The sequence below is a fragment of the Lepisosteus oculatus genome, chromosome 13 (assembly GCF_040954835.1).
Source record: "Lepisosteus oculatus isolate fLepOcu1 chromosome 13, fLepOcu1.hap2, whole genome shotgun sequence".
Classification (NCBI taxonomy): domain Eukaryota; kingdom Metazoa; phylum Chordata; class Actinopteri; order Semionotiformes; family Lepisosteidae; genus Lepisosteus; species Lepisosteus oculatus.
In genome coordinates this window covers 22,469,911-22,497,899 of record NC_090708.1, presented here as the reverse complement: position 1 = coordinate 22,497,899, position 27,989 = coordinate 22,469,911, and the positions used below count along the sequence as shown (strand labels likewise).

The 27,989-nt window shown below is 35.9% G+C and overlaps 1 protein-coding gene across 1 annotated transcript in view; it reads right to left on the bottom strand.

Annotated features, from left to right (window-relative positions):
- LOC102684025 (anosmin-1) overlaps positions 1 to 27,989 on the bottom strand; it is a 68,102-nt gene that overhangs the window by 19,396 nt on the left and 20,717 nt on the right. The window contains exons 3-5 of the mRNA XM_015361486.2: positions 9,555 to 9,617; positions 8,681 to 8,903; positions 547 to 731 (exon numbers count right to left, since the gene is read on the bottom strand). Coding sequence (XP_015216972.2) covers positions 547 to 731; positions 8,681 to 8,903; positions 9,555 to 9,617 — 471 coding nt within the window. The remainder of the gene's footprint in view (positions 1 to 546; positions 732 to 8,680; positions 8,904 to 9,554; positions 9,618 to 27,989) is intronic.

Genomic DNA, 27,989 nt, shown 5'->3' with positions numbered 1-27,989 from the left:
GTTAACCCAAGTTTCCAGTTAAAGTAATGAATTTGGTATGGCTGAACCAGTAAAGCATTATTATGGGACATTCATGGTCAGTAAGTGCAACTGTCACAGCAGATCCTCAAGAATGTAGTCTGTGGAATGACTTTGAAAAGGGATTAATCCATTCTCACAGAGGCTGCAATTTTATTGTTTTAAAGAAATCTTTAAACATTCAACTAACTTAAGACCTGGGAAAATTATTATTTTGATTAATTATATCCCAGCAGTTACAGATGTGCTCTGTAATCTAAAGGTTTGCTCAACTTCTTTTGTCCTGTGTGGCATTAAGCTGATTAAGCCTGGCATGTAGCATGTGCTCAGAAGAAACTGGATCACGTGTTCCTAAAATAATAAAAAATAATAAGGTTACAATAAATGGTTACCATTACTGGTTTATAGGCTGTAGTTTATATTATAAATCAAATAGTTATGTATTTATATGATGATGTTTCTATTTAAATGTATAGAATTCTGAACTTCACCATCTTGTACAGTAAGCAGACAGCTTACATACTGTACCTGTGCCACTGTCTGCCAGTCTGTGGCATCATCCTCACTGGGATGTATTCCATAGTTCCACCTCCTTTGCACAACATAAAGAACAGGTTCCACAGAGATGTTGAACTTAGAGGACCATTTGATCTCCAGCTGGCCATTCGGAAGCTCCGTGAAGCTCAATTCCTTCCTGGGCTTCAGTGGAGCTCCTGGAAATTAAGAATTTATTAGACTTCTTACAGGCATGAGCTTTATAACTAGCCATGGTTAAAACAGAACACGTGCAGACAAGTTAACATGTCAGATTAACAAGTAGTTAAAATAAGACTTTGCATTACTATTTACTAGATCGTATTCTGGTGTAGCATCACATTCATGTGACACAAGAACATATTAGAATTTCTCCCACACTCACACACACAGAAAGAAGCGAGAAATACGTTTCTTGAATACTGACATACTTGTTGTATAACATTTTCATCATCTGATCTAATTGAAGGGAAAAAAATGAGATCTAGTGGAACAAGTTCGCAACAAAAAAGTAAGAAGCTCTGGAGTTTTTGTTTAAAAGATTCAAATGAATTGCCAACAGTGCTTGAAGAAAGGAAACTTCACAAAACGAACCCCTTGTCTTTTAACTCTCTTATACCTCACAGTTAACAAAGCAATGTCATCTTGTGAAGTGCTCACAGGAAATCCTTAAGCCAGCAGTGCAGCAATATAATACATAAAACATTCACCAGTTATGATAGAGTAACAATTATAAAAAAATGCCTTTCATCTTCAGACCTGTGTTCTGCTCCATCCTTAATCCTTTCAGTTCTAATTGACATTTCTTTGCTCTGTGGATGTTTGAAAGCTACTATTTAACAATTCTCTGTAGGTTTATCATATGGAGAATAACAAGAGTGTTGAATTGTTTAAAAGTTACTGTTGTTCCAAGATGTATGTGTATGTGTCTTTAGGCATGTTAGACTGGCTCCATAAATTAAATATTCCAAAACAAAGAATTTCAGAGACCGACTAAAGGGTAATAGGTTTATTGTGTACAGAGTAGTGTAAAAGAGAAAAGTTCTTAACTGAAATGCCATTGTCCTCCATCGCAATCTGTGTTAGCAATGACTACTTTTCCATTATCAGAAAGCTGCTTGTCATGGTAAAGATCTGGTAAGGATCACAGCAACCTAGAGCCTATCTTGGGGGCACAGGGCACAAGGCAGAACTATACCTTGAATGGGATACAGGGATCACACACACATACATGGGCAATTTGAGATGTAAACAAATAACAAAGGGAACAGCTGGCCATGGTATGGTCATCAAACTAGGTGGTAGGTTTTTGAACAGACAGAACCAGTTTGGATTTCTCCAAGGAAACACATAGAGAGATAATTCTGCCCTGAATGACCTTTTTAGCGACTTGAAAAATGCTTTGAGCTTGGCCCTTGGATTCAATTAGACAAATACAAACAAGTCTCAATTAGTTCAAGGAAGAAGACATTGTAAGATATCATTTTGAGTATAAGAGTAATGTTTTTATTATTAATACTATGGTAAACCCTTGGTTTAATGGGCTAATGGGGAAAGGGGTGTCGGTTATTGCAGACCGTCCATTAAATCAGTAAGAGAATGTCCTGGGGAGGAAGGGTGTAGCCTTGAAGTTATTATCGATCTGGTGTAGGCTGGAGGAGAGCTCTTGAATCAGTGTGACTTGAAAATCTTTGTGGTTCTCTTAAAAAGTGGAACAGGTTTTCACAGAGTTTCTTGTTTAACAAGGTTAATGATGGGTGATAAGATGGTTTAAATGTTAAAAGACAGAAAAATCTTAACACAATTAAACTTTACAACAATATTTTAACAATTATCAAAATCTAACAACCACATGACTAAGACAGACCAAATGGCCTCCTTTCCTTTCTTCTTCTCAAATAATAAATACTTACATTAGGAACTGGCACGGAGAAAAAAACATTTCTAAATTATTGTATCATTCAGGACTTCATTGGCTTTTGTTTTGAAACTCCTTCAATCATCGGAAAAACACAGAAAAAGCTCTTGTAACACTTCAAAACTTCCACTACCTACTCAAACAATATATGAACTCTCCAGCTTTATAATGTGAAAGACACCACATTAGCCAACTCAAAGAGAACATACTGTACAATGTAATGCAGTAGTGCTTTTTGAAAGTTGTCTCTTTAATCCATGATCCATCTAGCAAATCTTAGTCAATAAAACAGACATCACAAAAATTCTTTTTTTTTGTGACCTATCCCGATAATAATGTGGAATAATTTTACTAATTTGCATGTAAAAATATTTCTCATCTGCTCTGAATTAGGGGCTGTTAGAGTTCCAACAGTTAGTAGTAACTTAACCTCTCTGGTGGATATAATTGTGTGCAGATGGATTAGTAAGGTACAAAAAACAGTATGATTGAAGAATGTTGTTCTAGTTTACTTTCAGTATGTGTGCACACACAACAGCCAAATTTTGCAGATTTGCACACCTTTGCAAATCAGCTCTTCTTTCTTTTTTCCTATCTGAATATGTGGTCTCTTTCAATGGTGTTAAAAAATCAGCAAAAACTCCCACAGTATATCTAGCTGTTGTATTTTTGAGGAATATATCAAACCAAAAGTATTTCTGGGGATGTATTAAAATTTATAAACACAAAAACATGTATTTAACAGTTAACACAGTCTACAGGTTTAATGGGTGACAGACTTTGTTCATAATAACTAATTACAAACAGAACACAATGAAGTCAATTACTGACATAAGGATTTTAGGTTTAACTGAACTGATATTGAGGTTTTATGACTTGATCATCTTTTAATACTTTCCATCTTATTGGATAGCAAAAACCATGATCAGACATAAAAACATGCATGTATTGTTGAAGTGATTCAACTGAAGAATTCGAATTTTGTTTCTTGTTTACAATTGGTCCCATATGTTATCCTGTAAAGTACTATTTTTATTGCATTTTTGTCCATATCATAGATTATTTTGTCTCAATTACAAAATGTCTTAAACATCCAGTTTTCAAATTACTTAAATGACATTGAAATATACAATCCAAATCATTACACAAGAACAAAGCCAATAAATAAAAAATTGACAGATATCACTAACCTCAGCACATATGATTAACTGATCTGCAATGTATTTTATCTGTCACCTAAGTAGTGATAGCACAATAGTATAGAGTAGTTAACTGTGTTGTTCAAACACCAACAATATATGATTTTCCATTAAAGGTCTCTTGATTCACAAATAGAGTCTGGAAAACAAAACTGATTTGATTCTAAGTATTAAGTGTATTCCCATTAAATATCAGGGGAGGTGACTGCAAAGTCAGTTCATTTCTCATTTGTATTGATTTGTTACTCACACAAGCACAAACCTAACAGCAACTCCTTATGTGCAGCTGAAAGTCTAGGAGCCTTTCAAATACACTCTAAGGTGAGAAATGTTTTCTGAAAACTCACAAGCTCCTTGGAAAAAGACTCTCCTTCAGACTGCTCATATTTCAGTGTTACAGAGCTCAAACAGTGCTGCCTGCCAATCTTTTGTGGTTTCACTATCTGTCACACCTCCAGCAAAACGTGTAGCACAATGAAAATCTCTCAGCATTTTCTTCCTACCCAAAAGTGATTCATCTTCCATAGAGCAGGCACACAGCCAACACCAGAAACATGATATAATTATGGTAGTAAGACTAACCTTCCAATTAATGTGTAATGATGCTATCGTACTAGTCATTTCTAAAATATTAAATACTTGACCCAGCCTCTCCTCCACATAAATGCTTTCTAGTCTTCTTCAAAGCTCCAGGGCACATAAATAACTAGGTGTGAGCACTAAGATCCAAAACAAATTGCAGTCTTGCCATTCCTTTTACATCAGACCAAACACAGGCACTTTCATTTCCATCTTTTGATCAGTTTCTACACAATTTGTAACTCCCAGGGACACTCATTCAGTACTGATTGCACAAGAGGAATTTCTGTTTACAAAAATAACAAATTGACCCTTTCCAGCAGCTATAGGAAAGACTCCCAGTGAATTTCACATCACATCACAGTGAAAAAAATGTGAGCAAAAATTAATGATGCCAAATGTCAACAGAGGCTCCCTCTGCCAATACAACTTGACAGCTGCTAAACTTTCTAATGTTTCTAGACCATGAAATTTAAGAATTTCCTCAAATTTATCATTTCCACAAGGTTCCCAGGACAACAGCTGTCGATGCATAAAATATTAATGAAAAAAGCACATAATCTATTAATGAATAAAAAAGGCACATCTCACACATGAAAATCCTGCTGGATTTTTGTACACGGTTTCATCTGTCACTCTTTGGTTAAGTCTATGACGATGACTTATTAATCACTTTATTAAAAAGAGGGTAAAACTCCATAAAGTCTGTTACAGGAAAGCTTCATGTTTAGGATAAAGAAATGCACACTAGAAATTAATGCAGTTTCTTTTTAATAAGTAAAAATTCATTTTTTGTATAGTTGCTATCAGTTGACATGCTTTTGCCAGTGCAGTTAAGAAATGGCGGTTCGTTTCTGCTTGAGAGTGTCTGCACCCTGCCTTCCTGAATGAGAACTGAACCTGTTTCTTGTTTGTTTTCCAAACGAGTCTGCTGATTGTTAAAGCAAATCACGCCATTCCATCAGCAGCCCCTCTCTTGGATAGACCTTCAAAAAGTTTGACAGCATTTTGTTTTGTTACAGAAACATGAGGTCCCTTACTCAAACCAACAGGTTTTCTTATCATATAACTTCAACTGAGTAAAAGTTTATCCTATTGAAAACAATAACACAGCAAAACAATTAACCACAAAATTCATTATTTTACATGCCTTTCAGTTCAGCAAATTTCTGGTGTCGAGTTTTCATTGTGCTTCAGTCTATACACTAGAAGTATTTTTGTGTGACTCTCACGCTTTTCAAAAACAAGAACTTCAAATCAAATATAACTTAGCATATTGTGAAAGGAAGGTTTTCATTCAGCCAGTATTGCATTACAATACCCAGTAGCTGTGAGAAAAACAAACTACCTGTATCTAAAGGTACTGATATGTAAAAAAATTCATCTTCATAAGTATGTTGACTATAGATATTTAAACAAATTTTGGAAATGATGTTGGGAAAAGTGCCCTTTCAGCTTTGCACATTATAAGTCCTGATCTATCTGCATTGCAGAGAGAAACAAATTATGTAATTAACAAGAAACTTCTGACACTGAGCCAATTAGATTGGATTAACTAGAACACTTCATACTTGCTGCTCATAAACAGGTGTTTTGAGATTCTAATCACTGTAAAATTGCTAAATGTGAAACTAAGTTTCATGACTGCATTAATAACAAAGATGTTACAATATTAGAAAACATTATTCTTGTAAAAGTTTTATGATCATATCATATACAAATTGTAACTCCTGATATTGTTTTTTGCAATGCTTAAACTTCAGCATCAAAGCAGCATAAAAAGGGAAGGTATTTTTGACTCATTAATGATTCAGTGGCATTACTATCCACACAGAATAAAGTATGCCACTGTTTTTCCTTTGCTACCATTAAAGTATGATCTTTCATTTATTATTGTTAATAATTTCTTAATAAAAGGTTACCAATGATATGATGGTGATAATCATCAGCATTTTTATTATTTTTAACCCGGGAAATAAATAATGGAGTTTATGTGAGAATAATATAATATATTATTCGTTAATTACATTGCCTTGTGTTAACTTGGTAATTATCATATACACAGCAGGTGTGTATAACTGTGTGGTAATAAGTGGGCTGTCCTTGACTACAATTTTGGTTGTTTTATTATCTTAGTTACAATGTCCTCCAAAAGATTTAAGACAGGAAAGCCTGAACTGGAATTTTCACTATGAACTCTAATAATGTACAGTAATTTTTCATAGAAAATTGTGATTAATATGTACAGCTCTTAAGTCTTTTATTTGATGGTCTATTTAGTTCTATCTTCTTGTGTCACATAAACAAATCAACAGTACTGAACCTCTTTATTTTGAAGTACGGAAAGTGTTGAGACAATCGGCTGACAGGTGCCTCTTGTCAGTCTGGTGTTTACTGTTCAGTAATTAAGGCACTCAATTAAGACATTTTGAACAGCCTCTCGTCCTGTTTCACTTGGACTTCTGTGTTGGGAGCCCATAATAGACACACACAATGAAAACCAGAGGATTTTCTCATGAAAGCAAGCATTTCTGAAGTGAAAAGGAAAACTCAATCAGAACCATAGCACAGAAATCAGGCATACCAAATCAACAATTTGGTATATAGTGAAGGAGAAAGAAACCACAGGTATAATTGCCTCTCAGCCAAGACTGGGCCAGCCAAGAAAAACATCTGCAGTTGATGACCGAAAAATTGTCCGAGCTGTCAAAGAAAACCCCAAAACAACTGTCAGTGAGATCACCAATAACCTCCAGAGTGCAGGGGTGATGGTATCAAAATCTACAGTTCACAGAAAACTGAGACAGCAGAATTAAAGAGGCCACACCGCAAAATGTAAACCCCTCATCACTACCAACTCAGAAAAAACAGATTGGAGTTTGTTTAGTAGTGCAGGGATGATCCAGGCAAGTATTGGATCATTTTCAAGGACGGATGTGACCAATATAAACGTTTATCAAAGCAGTCTTAAGCTTAGAATCTGGAGAAATGGCTGCCTCTGGAATTGGCTCACTCATGTTTATGGATGATGTAACTAATGATGGCAGCATCAGAATAAATTGTGAAATTTACAGAGACATTTTGTGTGATTACGTATAAGACAATGACCAAAAAGTAATGCAACCATGAAGTACATCAGGAGCAAAAAGTGGAAAGTCTGAGACTGGCCAAGTCAATATCTTCAACTGGATTTAAATCTGAAAGTACGTTATATGCTAAACAAAAGAAATAGGACAAAACACCTCAATAACAAACAAAAACTCAAAAAGTGCAGCAGAAGTTTGGCAAATGATCTTAAATGATCATACACAAAGTTTGGGGAGCTTAATGGGATGCAGAATTTATGCAGTTATTGCCTCAAAGGCATGTGCACCATATACTTTTACTCCCTGAAATTTAAAGTGAATATGTCCCAATGCTTATGGTTACTTGAAATTACTGGATTGAACACAAAGTATGTTTTTGACAAATGTACAGTATGCATAGCACTACTCTAAATAAAACATATATTGTACTTCTCATTCATATAAAGGAAATACAAATTGCTTTATTTCAAGGTGAAAGTAAGACTTAATTTTGCTGTCTCAATAATTTTGAGGGCACTGTATTTTGGAAAAGGCTTCTATCAACCGTACTTATGGACACTTTGGAAAACAATGTAGGACCACCTCATAAAAATTAACAAAACTGAGTTAAGTAATTATAGATCAATGAATTTGACTAATATATACTGTATGTTGGGTTGTGCAAGAATCATCAAGATGACAAGATGAAAGGATTTAAACGTTTTTAGTCCTGAACAAAAATCTCTTCATTTTCTAACTGCTTCTTCCAATTGCAAGGCAGCAAACACCCTGAGCAGGCAGACAAACAGACGCACAAACCAGGGTCAATTCTGACAGAAATCAATTTGCCTACTTGTATGTTTTTGGACTGTAGGAGGAAACCAGAGCACCATGGGGGAACCCTTGCAAACACTGGGAGAATATACAGACTCTGCAGATATTGAAGTCAATATCATCATGTCTTTCAAGTACAAAGTTTGAATGGCTCCTCAGATCAATTATTTATTAGCAAACATGCAATATGGGCTGAATTACCTCATCTCTAACATTTCTTACACACTTACATACAGTATATTGTAAATTATATTGTATATTGTATGAAATATGATTAACCCGTTTTGATGAACTTTGGTGAGCTGTGATCCAGTGCCACCAATAGCTCTTTGGTTGAATTAAAGAAGTAAAGAACTGTTGTAATTTTTGAAAGTTCAGCGCAAGACACAAATGAATTCTATTTAAATCTCGGAGCAGCACGATCGTCTAGTCAAGAATGAGCGCTTCAGAAACAGAAAGGCTCTGCCAAGAGAAGCAGCTGTCATCTCGTCTGCAGCCCGTTCTGTTGTAGCTCCCTCCAGAGGATGACCTACCTTTGTAGAGGTTTCTGGGCAGCTGGCACGTGTGTCCACAGCCGTTGGAGCAGCACTTCTTGACACCCGAGCACTCGCCGTCGTCCTCGCAACTCTCCACGCAGGCGGCAGCGAACCCACTGGCCCTCTCTGGGGCGGGGCAGTCGCCCTGCTTCACCGCCTGCGTCGACCTCAGGAACTCGCAGCTGGTCAGGCACTCGTAGTGCTTCTTCGGGAACAGAGGCTGCCGGTGGCAAGGAGGAGGAAGAGGAGGGAAACGGAACACGAGTGCCCATTGTTTCCGTCATCATTTTCGAAAATAGAAACTTGGCATTACCACCACTGATATTTCTGAAATCTCTCAGGTTGGCAAGCTATTAATAAGTTACTACCTTGCGAACCTTGCAACTCCAACAATCTACTATATCCATCATTCTCCTGACTTTATTACATAGCAAAAACAAACATTAACATGTACAAGTTAACATTATTAGAATTGTTAACTCCACTTTGAAAATGTGAATTATACAACACTTATAGATAATAGATATAATAATAGACACACTGAATTCCCAGCACCTTAAAGTTGTACAGTATGTCCTGCATTGTGCATAGAGAGGCTCCAATGCCCTTGAGACTAACTGTAGAGATTTCTTTATCACTTAAACATATATTCCACAAACCTTGTAACATAAGATAAAGCATGTATATCTGTCAACCAAAAGCAAGCAGAATTGACAACAGGGGCAGCATATGAGGGCAAATTCCTGTGCCACTCCAGGTCTTCCATCTTCATGTCAAGTCACAATGCTAAATAACACATCTGTTAATCGTTCAAAGTAATTTGGGATCTTCAATAAAACTTTTCTATAGTTTAGATTCTTTTTAAACCTACCTCACACAAGTTCTGGCACTGAGTCTCCTTCAGATCCCAGGCTTCCTTGCAGGGCTCCAGGCACTGAGGAAGAGAACAAAGTGTCAGTACCTCAAAGACGCCACATCAAAGAGCAAGTCTGTGCCTGCAGCCAGCCTCCTTCCCTCGTGCCAACCAATTCTTCTGAAGCCTCTGCGGTAAGTATGCAAGTACCGATTCTGCTCAAAACAAAGGACATGTTCATTATGAAAATGAGGACTGATAATGAACACTGCAGTACCCATTCAGAAAAAAATCCCATTTACAATAGAAATCACAGGCTTATCAGAGCTGGGTTTCCTAATAGCATATGCTCGGTGCTAACACAAATTCTTGCTCTCTGAACCATTTGGAGTGGTATTGTGATCTTAAACTCTAAACTATGTTATGAATGCCAGACCTGTCCTCAAGAATTTGCCTTAAAAATTGTTTTTTTTAATTGCTTTAAAAAATCAGAAGAGCATCACAGAAGAGCAATCAAGTTCTTATCATCTATAGAAAGAATTAATTTCTATGAATACAAATACATGGGTATTAATCTTGAAATGTCTTTTTTTACTGCAAGACTACCTCTGGTTTTATTTACTAAAAGGAAATCTGTTGAATTTATGTTACATGACAGAAAAAACCTTTTGGTATACTCATGTACTGTATTGAGTTAGTAGACAGCTACTCGGTGGAGCTTCCCAAATTTTATGAAAGTAAAATCTAATTAGTGGTAATGGGCAATGGGATTCAGATGGTATGTGTGGTTTTATATTTGGCAGCCATAATTCAGTGACGGTTCTGTATGACTGTATTGTGAATTTCCCATCCAATTAAGACATTTAAACACATACAGATTGAAACACCCAGGTAAAAAGTACATTTCTTCTGCACATCCTTTAATATACCCAGTAATTTTAAAAGGAAGATTTTAATCCTCTTCAACTCAAATCATTATTAATTAAAACCCTGTACCTAAAACTTGTAAAACTCATAAAAGGGTCCATAAAAGTAGAAATCCCTATGAAACAAGGCAGGAGTACACTTAGGTGTGGTAATATAAAAGGGATCTCAATATTAAGCGCCTGTTTACAATTAAAATGAACAAAAGCACAAATAAGTAAATAGGAATTTACAACATAATTATATAATTATAAAAGCCTTCTTTTATATTTGTGACCCTCAGTTTTATTAATGATCTGTTAAACACATAACCACACTTATACTTACTGTTTATTGAATGGAATTTAACATGTCAGAGTGTATTAGAACAATATATTGTTCTATACAGCTGTTTCCAGGATTTCTGTAACCACTAAAAAGCACTTCTAATTTTCTTTTCAAATTTAACCCTTGTTGAATTTATCATTAAGTCATAATGCAGGACACGTGACAAAAGGAAATACTGGCAAAAACATTTGTTTGAACCCAGCTTTATTCCATTTTTAACAGTGTTTAAGTTTAAGATTGTTTTCTCTGCAGTGCATTAATACTTTCTTTTGCATTTTAAAGTGAGAATTTTAGGAAAACGTGAACTGAACTTGCTGCTATGTTTTGTTTGAAAGGTAAACTCAAAAACAATTAAAGGGGATGAGGAATCTAGAATAAATGATTTTAACAATTTATCTCCTAAAGATCAAGTTGTGTATTCTTTGCCTGTCAGCAGGAAATGCATAGCAATTGCTGTCAGTTCATGATTTCACATAATGTCTATGTGGAACTTTTTAACATCCTGTTTTGTGAATGCTGAATTCTGGTAAAGTGCCATATAAGAAGGTGTTTTCTGTTAGACCAACATAAGAATGGAAATCGACAGTTAGCAAGTCATATGATGTATGTGCTGATACTTTGTTTGTTACACTGTATAAAAAGACTAACTTTATAACCGTTCAGGGAGACTGCCTTTGGTAAGCTACTCTCCCACTTGCAAGCGTTATAAACAACTCTTCTTTCACCAACATCAGGACTCATTTACACTACAGGGCCAAGATGCAATGAAGCTTTCACATGGGATAGAAAGCAATCTTACAGACTCTTAACCCCTTCTGTGAACTCAGTCTGCTTCTGACAAGCTTCCATCCACTCCAGTACCGTTCATTTCAGAACCTCCTCACTAAATGAACGTAGGTTCAGTTCAATTCTAGCACACTACTAAATGTTTGTGAAATAAAAACCTGATAAAAGCTTGTTTCAGATACTAATGTGATTGGTTTTGCCCTGAAGTTGTTTTAGTTGACAATTGCCACCCTGTTAGCCATCGCAATGAAAACCACTGCACCACAGACACAGTATCTGTGCCAGGTCTTGGGCTCCATCAGAGCCACAGCTGAAGAAGAAAATCGTCCAAACCCATATGACACAGTATCTGCCAGAAAAACACTTTTCTTTCAAAAGTTAACACAGCCCTGCCTTCCAGACTCCATAACTGCCTTCAATCTTTCATTTTGAAGCTTTAAGATTTTGTTCTGAAGGGAACAAAGGGAAATCTGAAGGGAAATCTATGATGAATGAGTATCAAGAAGTTGGTGCACTTTCTTTAAACAGACTGAACAGATAAGTGTCTCCATTATAATCCACATCTAGACCAACCTTCCAGCTACAGTATGTGTAATAATGGTGATGATAACCCATGATAATGATGATGTTATTTTTTTTCTACTACAATGGGGTTGGGTGATAATGGTCCTGTTGTTTGCAGTGCCAGCATCTTATTGCCCCATGCTACATGACCATGCCATGCTCAAGATCCTCCGAACAGTGGTCATGGAGGAGTTTGGCTTTCTATGATGAATTCCTGCTGTAGCTGGTGGCATTATACTAATAAGATGTTAAACCAAGATCCTGATTATCTGGTCATTAAAGATTCCCCTGGCACTGTTTATAAGAGTAGGAATTCCTTACCCCAGTGTGCTGACTTAATTCTACTTTGAGCCTTCACAATCTGGCCATCCTAAACCTCCCTCTTAAATCATCTAGCAGTTTCCCACCTTGCTGCCTGAAGCGTGTCATTAATATCCACATAGTCTAGGTGGGGCTTCCCTTCAGTGGTGGAGAAAGTTGGTTCCCTCCTATATGCAAGTTTAGATGAAAGCACAATAGAAATGTAAAGAATTGTAATGAAGTTTTCAAGAAGCATCTGATGTAACACCTTTGAGATCAAACCACATGCTAATATGACAATTGGAGTCACCCACCCACTTGCTAGAGGTGAAAATTGTGCTTCAAATCAGCTAGCAGATCCTGATAATTCTGCATCACTTCAGTCCAGGTTTTCAAGATGTTCTCCCCATGATCAATAATATCAGTCCATATCCTGTCTGTTGTGATCTATGGGAATGGGCTAATCCCATCAAATCTTTGAGTTCTTATTCTTACATAATTATTTTCATTAAGATATACCTGTTTCTCTATGAATTAAGTTTAGAAGAGACAACATTTATAAAGGAACTATTTCTTTTAGGTATGCAAATTTCTCTGCACTGTATGGATAATGAAATACTTCCTGTGTTATTCTAGTCCTGATTTTCCCACATATTCAGAAGAGAATATCCAAAAATATCTTCCTTTGGGGCACAGTTAAATTGCTGAATTTATTCTTTTCTAACATCTTCAAGCATGGCTTTAATAGGATTGTGTATTGCACACTAATGAAAAAGGTTGAATTAAGGTTGGGAGCTTTGTACTAAATTAATTTCAGTCCTTCTAAAAAAATAAAGTTGTAGGTCAAGCCTACTGTGCCTGGGGTATGCAGTAATATTTTTTATCTGTGATTTCAAGGATTCGAGGAAAATAATTTAAAATATATATATATATCCAGGTATTGAAATGACAAATATATTACAGTTAAATTTATAAACTATGTACCTAACATTTAAGGTAAACAGATATTTATAAACTAACTGAATAATTGTTTAAATTAACATAGTGGTATTAAAAATACTAAATGAAGTTGATGGTGATTAGTCTTACAAAACTATGATTCTGTGCCAAAATGGACACATTTAATTTCTCAAGGACTTGAGAAATATGGTATTAAATACTTCTGTTTAATATTTGTCAAAAATATGTTAAAAGAATGAAGTCTTCTAAATCACTTTTCTTTTGGTGTTGCATATATTTATGTCATCTGGAAACATTTCTGTATTTCCATTCCTTATAAATCCTAAAATTGCTGGCATAAAGACGCAGTTAAATCCATGTATTTCTCTCATACTTTCTAACTTAAATTAGTAACAGCTTTTGCTGGCACCCACTTGTCACTGCAAACTGTAACAAAAAATTCAGTTCTTAACACTTAAACACTTCAACAACTTTGTAAACTTTTTGTGTTTTTCTCACCTCTAGCTGAAATTAAAAGTAGTCTAGTAACATTTTCTATTCAGCTGAGACAGGAACATTGTGTGCATTAAGGAAAAGCACCAAGACATGTTGCAATACAATACTGCTAAAATTGTTTACATTTATTGTGATTTTAAAGCATACTGTAGTTTAAGATGCTAGTAAGACTAAAATTAATGATAAAAATTCTTAACTTAACAATAAGAGGCTAACAGCCATCCATCACTTTAGACAGTAACTTAGTCTTTTGGGGAAATTAATGTGCAAAACAAGCTACTCTCCTGCATAGATGGACTTGAGCTGAAGTTTACCTAAAAGCTTAGCTTTCCAGTCTGTGTAATTCTGACTTGTCGATTAAAGCTGACTACAACAATACAGTACAGTCATCCACACATCATGTGACCCAGGCATTCCATGTAGAGCAAGGAGCAAGCCTGCTCTTAGTTAGGATCCAGAATGATTACACACATTGTGGTTCCTAATTTAGCACTTGTCCACATCATTCTGAGGTATCTTTAATGGTACTGTCTAACCAAGCTCTGCAAGCCGATGACTTCAGCTGATCGTTGGACAGCCTCAGCTGTATGCTTTGATGCTAATTACATCACCCCATACTGGACCAGGGCTTTGGGGATACTTTTAAAAAGAAAAATGTGCTCTGCATGCATTAACTCACATCCATCAAATGCTGAAGCATAAATCTTCAGTGTAAATTTAGTTTGTCTTGGTGGTCTGTTATTTTTTTTCACTCCCAGGAGTTTACTCAACAAGCCTTGCTAAGAATAGAAGAGACCACTTCACCAATTTGTCACTGTTTTGATAAATTAGTCCTTTCATATAAGGTAAAGTGCACTGAATAGTCAAATAACCCAAAAGACAATGTAATACACTGCATTGGACTTCTTTAGTGGATCTTCCAGCAAACACTTGTGAACCCAGGGCAGCATCAGCTTTATAGCCCATACACAGTGGGCTCACACCTGGGACATGTGGGACATATCAATAGCTGACTGTGACTGAGATGACTGGTGTGCCGCAAAGGTAGGGTTCGAATTAACTGAGACACACTTCTTCTCCAGGCATTGACAATATAAGGCCTCCTGTGAGGCACTGTGAATCTCATAACATGTCAAGAGACAGATGGATATTTTACGTTAGCACATCAACAGGTCCTGTGTTTACTCTGGCAGGTATGAGAGATGCTGTCATAAAATGAAAAAAAAAAATACAAACGATTCAAACATTTAAAATCAATGTCACACCTTCAAAAGTTAGTGAAGCATTCTAAAAAGAAATATAAGTCTTACATTTAATATGTGCAAATAGGCAAGTTTACTTTGAAATCTCAGACTATGACCGCCTCAGAAAATGATCCCTGGTGCATTGGAATTAAAAGTGAAGCGCGATTCACAGAGTGAAATAAGTTCTAGATTCCTCCTTTTAACTGTATCTGAATAAAGCAGTCAAGCTGATACTATTGTATGAACATACTTTTACAAGTAAATAAATGACAATACTCAACAAAGTAAAATTCAAATAACACATTACAACCAATTTCACAAATGCACATTAAACAGGAAGTAAACAGATGATTTGAGTGTTTTTACTCACTGCATCATCTTCCTTCAACAACAGGGTTCTTTAATTTGAGATTGTATCAACCTGATGCATTTGTATGCCTTGTTTTGTAAAACAAGAGAAAAACAAATCTTCAACCACCACAGCTTGAGAACACAGCATTAAGTTCACTTCATATTTGTGAAATTCACTTACAACATAACCTGCTCAATAGTAAATATGTAAATATTATCGTAAATGTAACTGGTTTACCCATATGAACCTACCCGTAAAGAAACCAATATCCCTGTCCTTCCCTCTGGTATCTTCCATTATTTGCATTTGACTGCATGCGCCTGGAGTCTATGCATCTTCTTTCGCACAGATGTCTCAGAGCAGATTGAACAATGAGGAGCCAGAGCACTGAGTGCTGCTCCTCCAGACCCAGCCATTCTCTGGCGTCTCTATAGGAACCACAGTCGGCATCAGCACATGCCTAAGCCTCCACATCCGTGCGACACATTGATAAGCACACAAGTGTGAGCCAGTGGACCAAGCCAGTCCTCTCCTGCACAGAATCTGCATCCTTCAGCATCACAGTCAAATGCAAACCTCACAGAAGTCAGAGGTATGTGCTTTAATAAAAATGACATAAAGCATTTTATTAATAAGCACTTCTCAAAACCAAATCCTAAAGCATTTGTCAAGCATTTAGCATCTGAAAAACAAACTACTGTTTAAATCCACTGCTACATTGCTCAATAAGGAAAATGTACCGCCATTTTAACTGGTGCTGAAAAGAAATTGCAATTAACACTGGCCTAAAATTACGCATTTCCACAATCATTGTTTAATGATGTTTAATGTACAACATGATCATTTTTAAGCCTGGATCAAAGTTTGATTGTTTTAGTATCTTTGAAGAGAGCTTTGTCTTTCATTGCATACAACATAATAACCAGCTTGTCAGACGGAGGCAGCCAAAAAGCCTTTAAATGTTTCTGATTAAAGCACAGTCATTACTGAAACAAAACTATTAACATACATGGTCTCTACAAAGGAAAGAAAATAATTATAATACAAAAAGTACTTTCATTTTAAATGCTTAATTAATCTGTATTATGTTTTTTACTTAGTTGTCCACTTCAAACATCTGTTGAAATAGTTTTGGAAAGACCCTGCAACACCCACACAGAATCATCAATCATAAGGGATTATAAATAGTAAGGAATTCTACTTTTCACATTTATTCAGTTGGATAATATTCTAGGCGTTTTTAAGGGAGTGGGCCTGTCATAAAAGTTCTTAAATGACTATTTGAATACTGCTTTTCAAATTCATATCCAGGTGTGATGACAAAAGATAATATATCATTGATTCCCAGGAATTATACTCATAAAAACAGTTATGCATTATGCAGAAAAATGATGACAGATATCTGTCTGAAACTAATTTCAGACTATTTTAAAGTATACTCAGAAAGCTTTCCTCAGAATATTCCTCCCACCACGTCTTAATACCTGTCTTGGTTCATTTCTGTCATCTCAGCTCTGCAGAAATAACAAAACCTGTGTCTGCTTCACCTAAACCTGATAAAAGTAGTAGTGCTCTAAATTTAATTAATATGTGCCCTCAATTTAATTTGGAATGAAGAGCTATCACCATTGACATGTTAAATAATGTACATCCTTATTCTATGAAGTATAAATATCATATCATTGATACACACAAGTACTCCACAACACGTATGTTTCGATCATATTTCTGAATTTGTTTCCTGCACAAGCCCGTTGTGTCTCATAAAGCGCAGGTCCAGAGACCTTAAATCCTTCCGGTGCTGGAAATGTTTGTTGCGCTTCATTTTAAGCCAGCAATGTTGATCTGCGGCCTCTCTTATGCACAGACTCAATCACATTTAAAAAAAAAACATTGTAACAGCTGGTTTAGGAAACAGTAAAACATTTTTGTTTCAGCAAACTGAAAGGGCGTAGAGTTGAAGGAAACTCAGAAACCACCAGGATCGCGCATCGTAACACTAACAAAAGCATTTATATACCCACTCTCTCGCTTTGTGTTGCTATCTGGTTCCCCAAAAGTGACATATCCTGCATTACTAAGTAGTCACAGCCAAGGGGGCCTTTCACTTCCAATTTCACGCTGTAATAAAATGCAGCAGTTGTTTCGCTGAGGGAACCCTGAAAGGCTTTTTGTGGACCCAATTTGACGGTCAGGTTAAGCACTAAGGTTCTGGCAGCAGGCATCTGTGGTTCTCAACATTGTGATGGCAAGCAGAAAGAAGGGGCAGCGGTCTCGAGGCAAACTTCCCAGGAGGGCACAATTATCTTCCGCCACTCGAGCGAGAATCTGGAAACTGTAAAAGCTAACGCTGCTTTCCAAATGGATGATGCAGCAACAGAAAGCATGAATAATGCGGAGAAGGCAAAGAAAAAAAAATCATAAATGGATCTGAAGTGTTTTGCTTTGCTCTGGTTTATGAAGCGTAACGCGCTACCAGTAGAGATCACCCCAGGCCTCAACCCAAAAACCTACAGTATAGTCCCAATGATAAAAAGTGAATTGTGCCAAATGCATTTTAATGGTTACGATGATGAGAAAACAGTAGTATTCCTAGAAATCATTGTACACTAGTCTATAAGTGGTATAAAAATGAAACAGTATGATAAATAATAGGGAATTCCCATGTGCAGCCTTGTTGCTCTGCTCAGGCACAATGAAATACATTTATGATATTGTGGTCTATGAAGCATATTGGCTTTTCAAAGCCATTCTGGTTTTAACATTTGCTTTAGCTCTTTAGCTATTATCAGCACAGAGATTTATTTTATAGCTTCATTTATGTGTTGTGATGTTTTATGTCTTATCTGACAGGCTGAGAAGGTTTTAGTGTGATGTTGGTGAATGATTATAATTAATATTCCCTATAAGAAAACAATGACTAATTTCAAATATTATTACTTTAGGGAACACTATTTTACTGTTACATAGATTTAGTGTAATGATTTAATATTGAAGTTGGCTGTTTACACATTCCAAGATGTCTGATTTCTCAAGCAGAGCTCACAGAATCACAGAATACATAATTGCTAGGTTAGGTTTTTGAACAAGGTATAAACTATAGTCTCCCCTTACCTGAAATACATGTGATGACTTCTGATTTTTTAAAGACAGTAATTTAAAGAGCAATTACAATATCTGTTTTTTCTACATTTGTGGATCTCGGCATTATGTATGTAGTTCACATAATTAAGTCACTTTGTCCTAGACAACATGTACATGACCTCCTCTCCAATAAAGTGGGGATACCTGCTAACTGAAGTATAATATTAAAAATATCAATATAAAACCAAAGCCACAGTTTCAAATCCAAAATGGAAAACCAATGATCTGATGCAAAGTCTATGAAGTCACTGATATATATCTGATGAAGTTTTCAGGATCCTTCTCTGCAGAAAGCCAGTGTAACGTGAATGTGTCATCCTGTCCTTGTCAAGATTCGATCCCATTAATCGGAGCCACACAGCTCCTCACTCTAGACAGTGGTCCCCTGCTGCAGAAGCCTAATAGACCTATGTTTTAAGAGAATGACTTCTTGCACTTCTGAAACATGCTCAGTGCACTGAGCCCTATCACACTTGTATCAAGTAGTGATTCTGGACAATGATGTTGAGGGTGCAACTTTCATGGGACAAGGTTGTGATTCCGTTTTTGCTCTGAGAAAATATTTTACTGATTGTAAACTGTGAATGCAATTTTGCTTCATTTCCTTGCATTGGCTAACACTGTTAAAAACCAAAACAAACCATCCATTAGTAACATGTCAGGTGTAACATGTAACACGAGGTATTTAAACATGTCATTGATCCAAATAACACCTTTTACAAATACTACATGAAGACACAATTTATCATGAAGGTAAACATAGAAGGAGCAAAGATTGTCAGCAACTGCATACAATATTGTGTAAATCTGAGTCTAAACAATTATTACAGATAAGGTATCATTTATACTCTTGAGAACCTGAAATCTCAGCAAAGACTCCTGCGCTTAATCTTCTAGAGATAGGTATTATGGATACAAACCTTATTTAATATATAAAAGCCTTGAAATACTTGGATAGACTTTCACTTCTTGTCAAGCTTCACCACAGAAAGGTTTAACTCATGTAGGCATTAAAAATAACCAAACCTCAACAAGGCAACCTGATCCCCTCTTAAACATTAATGCAGCACTCTATCCAAAATGTAATTTGACTAGCAGCTCCATTTAATAAAATTGTTCTTGGCACTTACACCAACATATTATTCCAAATATCTGAGTAGAGATTTGCTCATGAACAAAGGACAATGTTGTCCTAGCACTGGATTAATTTGTTGTCTGAGTCCTCCTTAGCGTATGTTTCTCCTGTATCAGATACCTTTGTCATGATACTGGGAAAATCTAGACTATAAAAGCTAAGCTTTAAAATTGCACATGAGCCTTTTTCCAGAATGACAAATCTGGCATTATTATCACTGAGTCATCTATCTGCTTTCTACAATACATATGAGCAAAGATTACCAGACACCACATGGGGTAAATATCTGTACTGAACTGCTGCTGAAATATAACCCTGCAATGGACAGGTGTCTCATCTAGGATGGTCTCCAGCTCCCCTGTAACTCTGAATAGGATGAAGCAATAAGAAAACTGGTTGAATGATGAAATATAACCTTAGTTATTAATCAAAAGCCGTGAATTTTAACTGGCCTTTTTAATTCTACAAAGGAGTAAGTAAAGGTGTATTCCATGCTGAAAAGAGAAGAAAAGAAACACAACATTTGGGCTGTGGAGCCTTCTTCGGGTGTCTTCTTTGGGTGTCCACAGCCAAAACATGTTTCTTTTCTTCTCTTTTCAGCATGGAATAAACCTTTACTTGTTCCTTTGCAGCCTATACATGCTGACGCAGCTACCAACTTGAACTACTTCATCTTACTTCTGCTGTGGCCCACTATGCCTTCTGCTAAATATTTTTCTAGATCTCTTGGTCATTCCTTCTCCTCCTCCCTGGGCTACTTCCCACCCTCTCTTACCGAACCAGCATTCCGTCTCTTCTCAGTGACCTGTTCCAAGACCAGGCTTTCTAACCACCTCCTATTGCTTTACAGATTCCATCATTATAATATAATTCCTAAAGGATTTAATCAAAAAATGTATCACTCTTTCCTTTGACTCTGAGACCACCGAGAGTAACACTCAGAGACTTCTACAACAAATTTCGAGGACACCCAAAGAAGGCTCCACAGCCAAAACATTGAGTTTCTTTTCTTCTCTTTTCAGCATGGAATAAACCTTTACTTGTTCCTTTGCAGCCTACGCATGCTGACACATCTACCAACTTGAACTACTTTTTAATTCTATGATACCTAATACTGTACCAACTCCTTCACCTGGTAGACTATGAGTCTACTGTATTACTGTAACCATCTCCCATTTTCATTGTCATTGTTATTGAGCACAATCTCACTCTTCCTGACGAATCTGTTTAAATCACTGTGCCTTATGATGTGATTGAAGTGCTTTACTTTCTATGTATATCATGCAACTCTCACTGATCATATCACACATCTGTGTAACATGTAAAAGTGTGAAATAAAGCATGAACAACCAAGGTCAAGAATTTCATTTTATTCTTTTCATAGTGCACACCAAAATATTTTATGGTGCAGCTATCTTCGTAAAATGTAGTTTATGTTGCTTCCAGAATGAAGTTTATATTGCTTCTGTATTTCAACTGCATTGTAAGTTGATTAATTATATGGTCATACTGTTCTTTATATCTAGAGAGAAGAGGCAGGACAAAATCTTAGGACTTTCCCCAGAAATGAAATAAAAAGGCATTTCTTAGAAGTTGTACACCTGGATGGTAATAAGAACACATGCACCATTATATTTGTGCAGTTCCTGCCCTCAGGAAATTATAAATTTAACTTAAGTTATTTGTGTTTCAAAATTCTCTTTTTAAGAGAAGATGGTAATTTAACATTTATAGATAAAACCTTATATTATATGCCTATAAATACACATGGAATAACAATGAATTGTGGTTCACTGCCAGGTAAATCTCATTTTAAAAGCATTTTAGTATAAATATAGAAAGATAATAGGAATTCCTTTGAAAAAATTATTATGAACATCAAAACTGTAATTAAATGGTATTAATAATACTAACATAAATTAGCAAGCACAATAAACCAAAAATGTATAGTAATTCTAAATTGCTATTGATTACTACAAACAAAAGTGTCAAAAAGAAGTAAGGAAAAACTCTTAGATTTGCAAAATTTTTCTAGTTTAACACCATCCCTGATTCTGTACACAGGAAGAGATCCTTACTAGTCTTAACACCTCCAGCAACATTTAAACATCCATAATCTGACAGTTAAGTGGGACGCGTGTATCTGACTTTTTTCATAGCTTTCATTCTCTAAAACTACAGACATTTCTGTGTTTTCCATAGTTCCATACTGTATGTACTGACTGACATTACCACAGCCACACCCTAAAGAGACCTTGAGTGGCACTAATGAAGATGAAACACTAGACATTACAACTCCCACCTCACGCACTTGTTTTACTAAGCTTTAAACTATCCTCCAAATATTTAACTCTAGACTAGACATATCAGTTTTTAGACTCGTGTCTCTCAGGAACAGAAGAATTCTGTTTCATACCCAAGATGTTTTCAGAACTTAACAGTCCATAACACTAATACAATTTTACAGCCCTCAACAAATGTTTGCACATTTCTTTCCACAACACATAGTTACAGACTCATCAGATAATGGGTTGAGTTAAATTGTGCGTACAACTACAAGCTTACAATCTATCTAAATAAACTTTTCCATCAAACTGTTTTACTTCATGGATTTGAGAATGACAACCAGCATCTCATTCATTGTGTGCATGGCTCCTATTTATTTATTTTTCACTGGCTAGAAAACAGCTGAAGGAGTTTATATATTAAAATCTGTACCATATTGATTTTGTTAAGCTTTTTTTTAATTATACAATTATTGTGATTGGGCATATCCTGTGTTTTTATGTTAAAGTTGTAATTGTACAACAATGTAATTGTAATTGCATTGCAATCTAATGTATTAACAAAAAGACTATCTTTATGTGACCTGAATCTGATTGACTATCTTCACCACAATTCCAAACCTCATTATGAAAATTGAAAATGTTCCTTTGAATAACAAGGGGAGGTGATTTACATTTAAATTAATTTACATTTACATTTATGTTATGCACTGCATTATAGAGTTGTTATATTTAAAGAGAGATAAATAAGATCAATGCATGCTTCCAACATGATTGACACTTTGAACATGCTTCTGAACCAGTATATTTAGTGACAATTCTTCATATTCAGTCCAAATTGACTTTAGGAGTGATACAACTAAAATTACTTTGATAAAAAAATAAAAGATAACCTATTTTCTTCAGAAGAAGCAGCAACTTGTTAGTGTGAATAATATCCCCAGTAAACACATACTTATTTTAAATGAGGCATGAAAGATGTTTATTTTGTTGATCATTAAGAATGTAGAATTGACCTGCAGGTGTCTGTCTATCTGGAGAGTCAAGGTGACTTGGTTCTGAAAAAGGTAGAGATTAAAGAATTGCTTTGGTTCCTAAACTAGCTTTCATGATATTGTTCTGCCCTGTCTTTCATCACAAATTGAGTGCTGGTTCAACTAAATTAGATTAATACTTCAAAGGTATGTGTTGGTTTGTAGTGGGTTACAATGTTTACCAAGGATTACATGACTCATTCTCAGGAGTTCAGCAAACATCAAGCTAACACAGGAAAATCCTGCAATCTCAATAAAGAGTGTTCCGTGAGAAAATGTGTTTTATGTGGTACGTGTAATCCATCTGTTATCTTTACTATTCTTCAAGGTTTAACATTGTTAATTTTATCATATCTTGAATGAAAATTATAATCCCCCCCCACCCATTCCCTATCCTGAAATACACTAAAATGAAACCTTTATGAGCCTTGCTTCCTCTACTAAAGCAAAAATGAGGTCTATTACTTTGCACTACCTAGAAATCTCATAAATATCAATTACAAAATTAGCATTTCATGCCATTACAATTACTTTTTTTTCAAAAACAGTTTCCTGTTTCTGTTTAAAAAATGTGAAAATAGGTTGGCGTTTTTGTGATTTGACAATGACATATTGTAACAACAATGACAAAATGCAAGTCTTGTTGATTTCTTCTGTCTTCAGTCCTTTTTAAAAGTGCTTAAAAAGAGCAGCACATAAGGACTCAATGTTTCACCAGAAAAGAAAACAGACACAAGTATTTCATTGCATGTGGCCATGACTTATTTACTATAACATTGCTATATTAAATTAAACATGTATAAAGATGAATAGCTGACTGATATTAATCGTGCACTAAATCCTAGGGATTTTGGACACTTATTAAATGTTTGTGGTATTTTTTTCATTCATTGATCATTCTTTGCTGACCATGATACATTTAAATGTAACACCTTAATGATTACAAATGAACACTAAATCACCTCATTAGTGAGACAGTTGATTGGACACAGGTTAAGCTAAATTACCCTGCAGAATGTCAAACCTGCTGTTAATGCAGGAAAAAAAACAAGCCAACACTCACCATATGGACTGTTCACAGCCATTCATTTCTAACCTGGTAAGACATTATAGCCAGGCACAGTCAGTCAACGATGCCATGATCTGGAAAATCATGAGCCACAGCACATAAGAGATCATCACATCATTATGCTTTATTTTCAAGATTGTTTTCACTCTGCTGTTCACAGGAAATCAGAAGTGTCAGGTTATTACATCCTAGTTCACCTGTGAGGATGCGGCTAAGCAGGTATTGGTTGCAGTCCCGATGACTACAGTATATCAGTTCAGTGGTCACCAGTGTCTATCACCACAACAGGATGATAATGAGGTGAGCTGCACCCTTGGGTGATTCACCAGCAGTGGATCTGAGTCCTATTTAGGAATGAACAAACCTTTTAGAGTCAACCACTCAAAGCAGGAGTGTCTAATTGCAACAGAAGACCACTTGTCTGATTCCTTCCAAACTGAATGCACAGCACTGAACTGATCATGTCCTGGAACATCACTTCCTGTCCTTATTGGAAGCACATCTTGAAGTATTGTAATATTCCAGCAGGATAACACCAACTGCTATTGTTGTTTAGGGACAACAACTTTCTTGAGAGATAAGAATGTGACAGTTGTGCTGTGAATGCCCTATTCACCAGACTTGATCCCCATTAAAATCTGAAAATCTGATGAGCTGGGACAATGTGTGGCATACAGGTATCTGAGATCAGTGAACATGCCTGAGACAATTGGGACAGAATCTCACAAGACAGCATCTGCAACCTAGTGCAAAGTACAGTGGACTCTGGAATTAATGGGACCCCTTGAATTTATCAATTCATGAAGAAAAAAGTCATAATAAAATAAACCACATGGGAATACTTGACCCTTTTTTCTAAAACATTTATCATTTCAAGGCTCAATTGTAAACAAGTAAAGCTGTTTTACCTGAATTCTTTCAATATTCCTTCAAATACAATCAAACATGTCTGAAAAACTAATATATTTATACTTGTTAGAGTTCAATTTTGTCTTAAGGAACGAATGTGTTTTCTTTAGTCACTTCCTATTTGGAAGCTATTTGGAAGAATTGCCATAAGAAAGCCCCTACTGTTGCAGAGGAACAAATTTAAGTGCCTGGAGTTTGGCACTTGGACTGGGAGTGGGTGCTAAGGTCAGATGCTTTGCTGCCAGTGGCCCTGGGGCCCTTGTTAAAATCAATGGTATCATGGATTCTCAGTACCAGGATATTTTGGCCAAACACCTGGTCGGCTATGCCAGGAGGCTGCATCTTGGCCGAAGATGGATCTTTTAACATGACAATGATCCAACACACACTTCAAAATCAATGAAGAAATGGTTGAGAGAAAAGAAAATCAGCATTTTGCCGTGGCCATCTCAGTCCCCTGACTTGAACCCTATTGAAAACTTGTAAAAACCTGAACTGAAGAGGGCTGTCCATTAGCACACACCTACAAACCTTTAGGATCTGGAAAGGTTCTGCATGGAGGAACGGTCTAAGATCCCTCCCAATGTGTTCACCAACCTGATAAATCATTACAGGAAAAAACTTATGCCATTATCCTTGCCAAGGGAGGCTTCACCAAGTAATAAAAACAGGGGTGTCAATAATTGTGTTTCTTTTATCTGGGGGGAAATAATTTATAATGTAATCGTTTTTTTTTGTTTTGTTTTAGTTGATTCCATTTAATCATGAATTCAGGATAATTAATTCCTTTTGTTGGAAATATATTTCAGTGGTTCATGAATTCATTACTTGTTTAATACTTCTTTTTTTTCCTTCATATTTATCAAGGGGTGCCAATAATTCAGGGGTCCACTGTATCTATCACAGATGTACAACTTGTATGTGCTTCCAGTAATCGTCAGCCCATGACTTTCACAGTGAACATCCTATTGATCAGCCTTTTTGATGACAAAAGTTAACTGGCTTATGACACAGACAAATGACATAATGAACTTATCTACATGATGTCTATTTAATAAAATGCCCATGTACAGTACCTGGTACAAACAGACTTTTTAAATGAAATTAGGGAGAAGGTTAGATCTTAATCTCACCCACTTCCATCCCCTACATATATACCTTGCCTTCTACACATCCCTTTGAGCATCTCTCTCGCACCCATCCTGTTTCCCTATTTACACCCCTGCCGCATCTCCCTGGCTCATTACTTATGAAAGTGAGGGGAGCTTACCAGATTGTTAGATCAGCTTGCCGTTTTCTCAGATGGGCAAGTTATACCAAACAACCTCTAACGTTTATTCCCTATTTCACACTTGACAAATCTAGTGAAATTATTTTAACATTTTCCTGATACTTTGTGAAACTGTCACGGTCACAAGTGATAAGTTTCTTTTGGTGGTATGTATATAGAAATATGTGGTGCCTCAAATTCTATTGCCAGTCCTATTCTGTATAACATAATGCTCAGTGATAGCGTAGCTAGTTCTTCTTTGCCACGGTTCAATCTGAATGCCAGTGATCCTCTGCTAGTGTGACATACACTGTAAAGTTCCAATCTTTTCAATGAATTAAAAGTAAAACAAAATCATGTTGGCCTGCAGTGCTCTGTGTGCTATGATATAGGTAATTAGCTTGTTTACGAGGCTCAGGTGCACAAAATTCTTTATATTATCCGAATATTATTTTTTTAGCTTGGAAGTTTTTTATTCTTTAATTATTTAAATGCAATTGGAGGAACTGACAACAAAGAGCCTTGAAGGGCATTCTCCACAGGAAGCTGGGGACAGACCAATTAATTATAGATGTTCCTTACAATCAGACATTGATTCCTTATTTATAAGGTAAAAGGGTCCTATTGCACTGAAAATGTGCAATTGGAATGTAATGCGTTTGTTATGGAACAAAAGTAATTGACATTTCTTCTTATAAAAATGACATTTGAAAGTGACCTCCTTCTATTGTCATTGTCATATATTGCATTAATATAATCAATCGCCATGACTGGAGCCCACACTCCTGGTACTTCAGTGTTCTAATCAGTTTTGACCTTGGAAAACATCCTTGGGCCAAGTGAGTCATGGAGATTTCTATTCCAAAAGATAAAAGGTTGTATTTAAATGATTTCCAAAAGAAGGAATTCATGCATGTGAAAAAGCTCAATGAATCACACTGAGGGCATCGGCAGATTAAAGGGATATATAGAAAAAAAGACTTTTAGAAAAAAACAGTAGAAAAAAAGACTTATCTTAATAACCCAATTTGAATATTAAATTCACCAGATAAATGACAAAAGCAGGTCAGTGGAGTCTTTATATAAAGTCTGCTTTATGTCAAAGGAAGAGTAAAAGTAATGAGTCTTCATGAACTAAGCTCCTCCACATTCCATTAGATGTGTTTTTAGTTCCCCATGCTGAAAATGTTAGACAGGAAGAAGGTGTACTGCACAATTGTTAGATTTCTTTTTTTAGTTTTATGTAAGTGTGCCATGGGATAGAAAAGGTTGAGAAACACTGCCTTAAGCCTTTCGGGTGCATTGCAAACATTAATAAACATTTTGAATTAATCCTGCATTTTATTAAATCTTCTTGTTACAACAAAGAGCTTCAATGAGACATTGTAAAATTGCACTTCGTCCACTGCTTAGAGCTCTCATTGGACCTGAAGATCATGCCAATCCTTTAAACCAAGAAAATAGCTTTACTTACAGCTATACTAGTTGTAAAATGTTCTTCTAAAAATGACTTCTAAAAGATCATTGTTGTCGACTTGAAATGTCAAAGGAAAAATACATTACATAAACTCCCCAAACAAGTTTACATGTATATTTATTTTGTAAATTATACATGAATTTGAAAATACATATATACAAATGTATGTATAAAATAC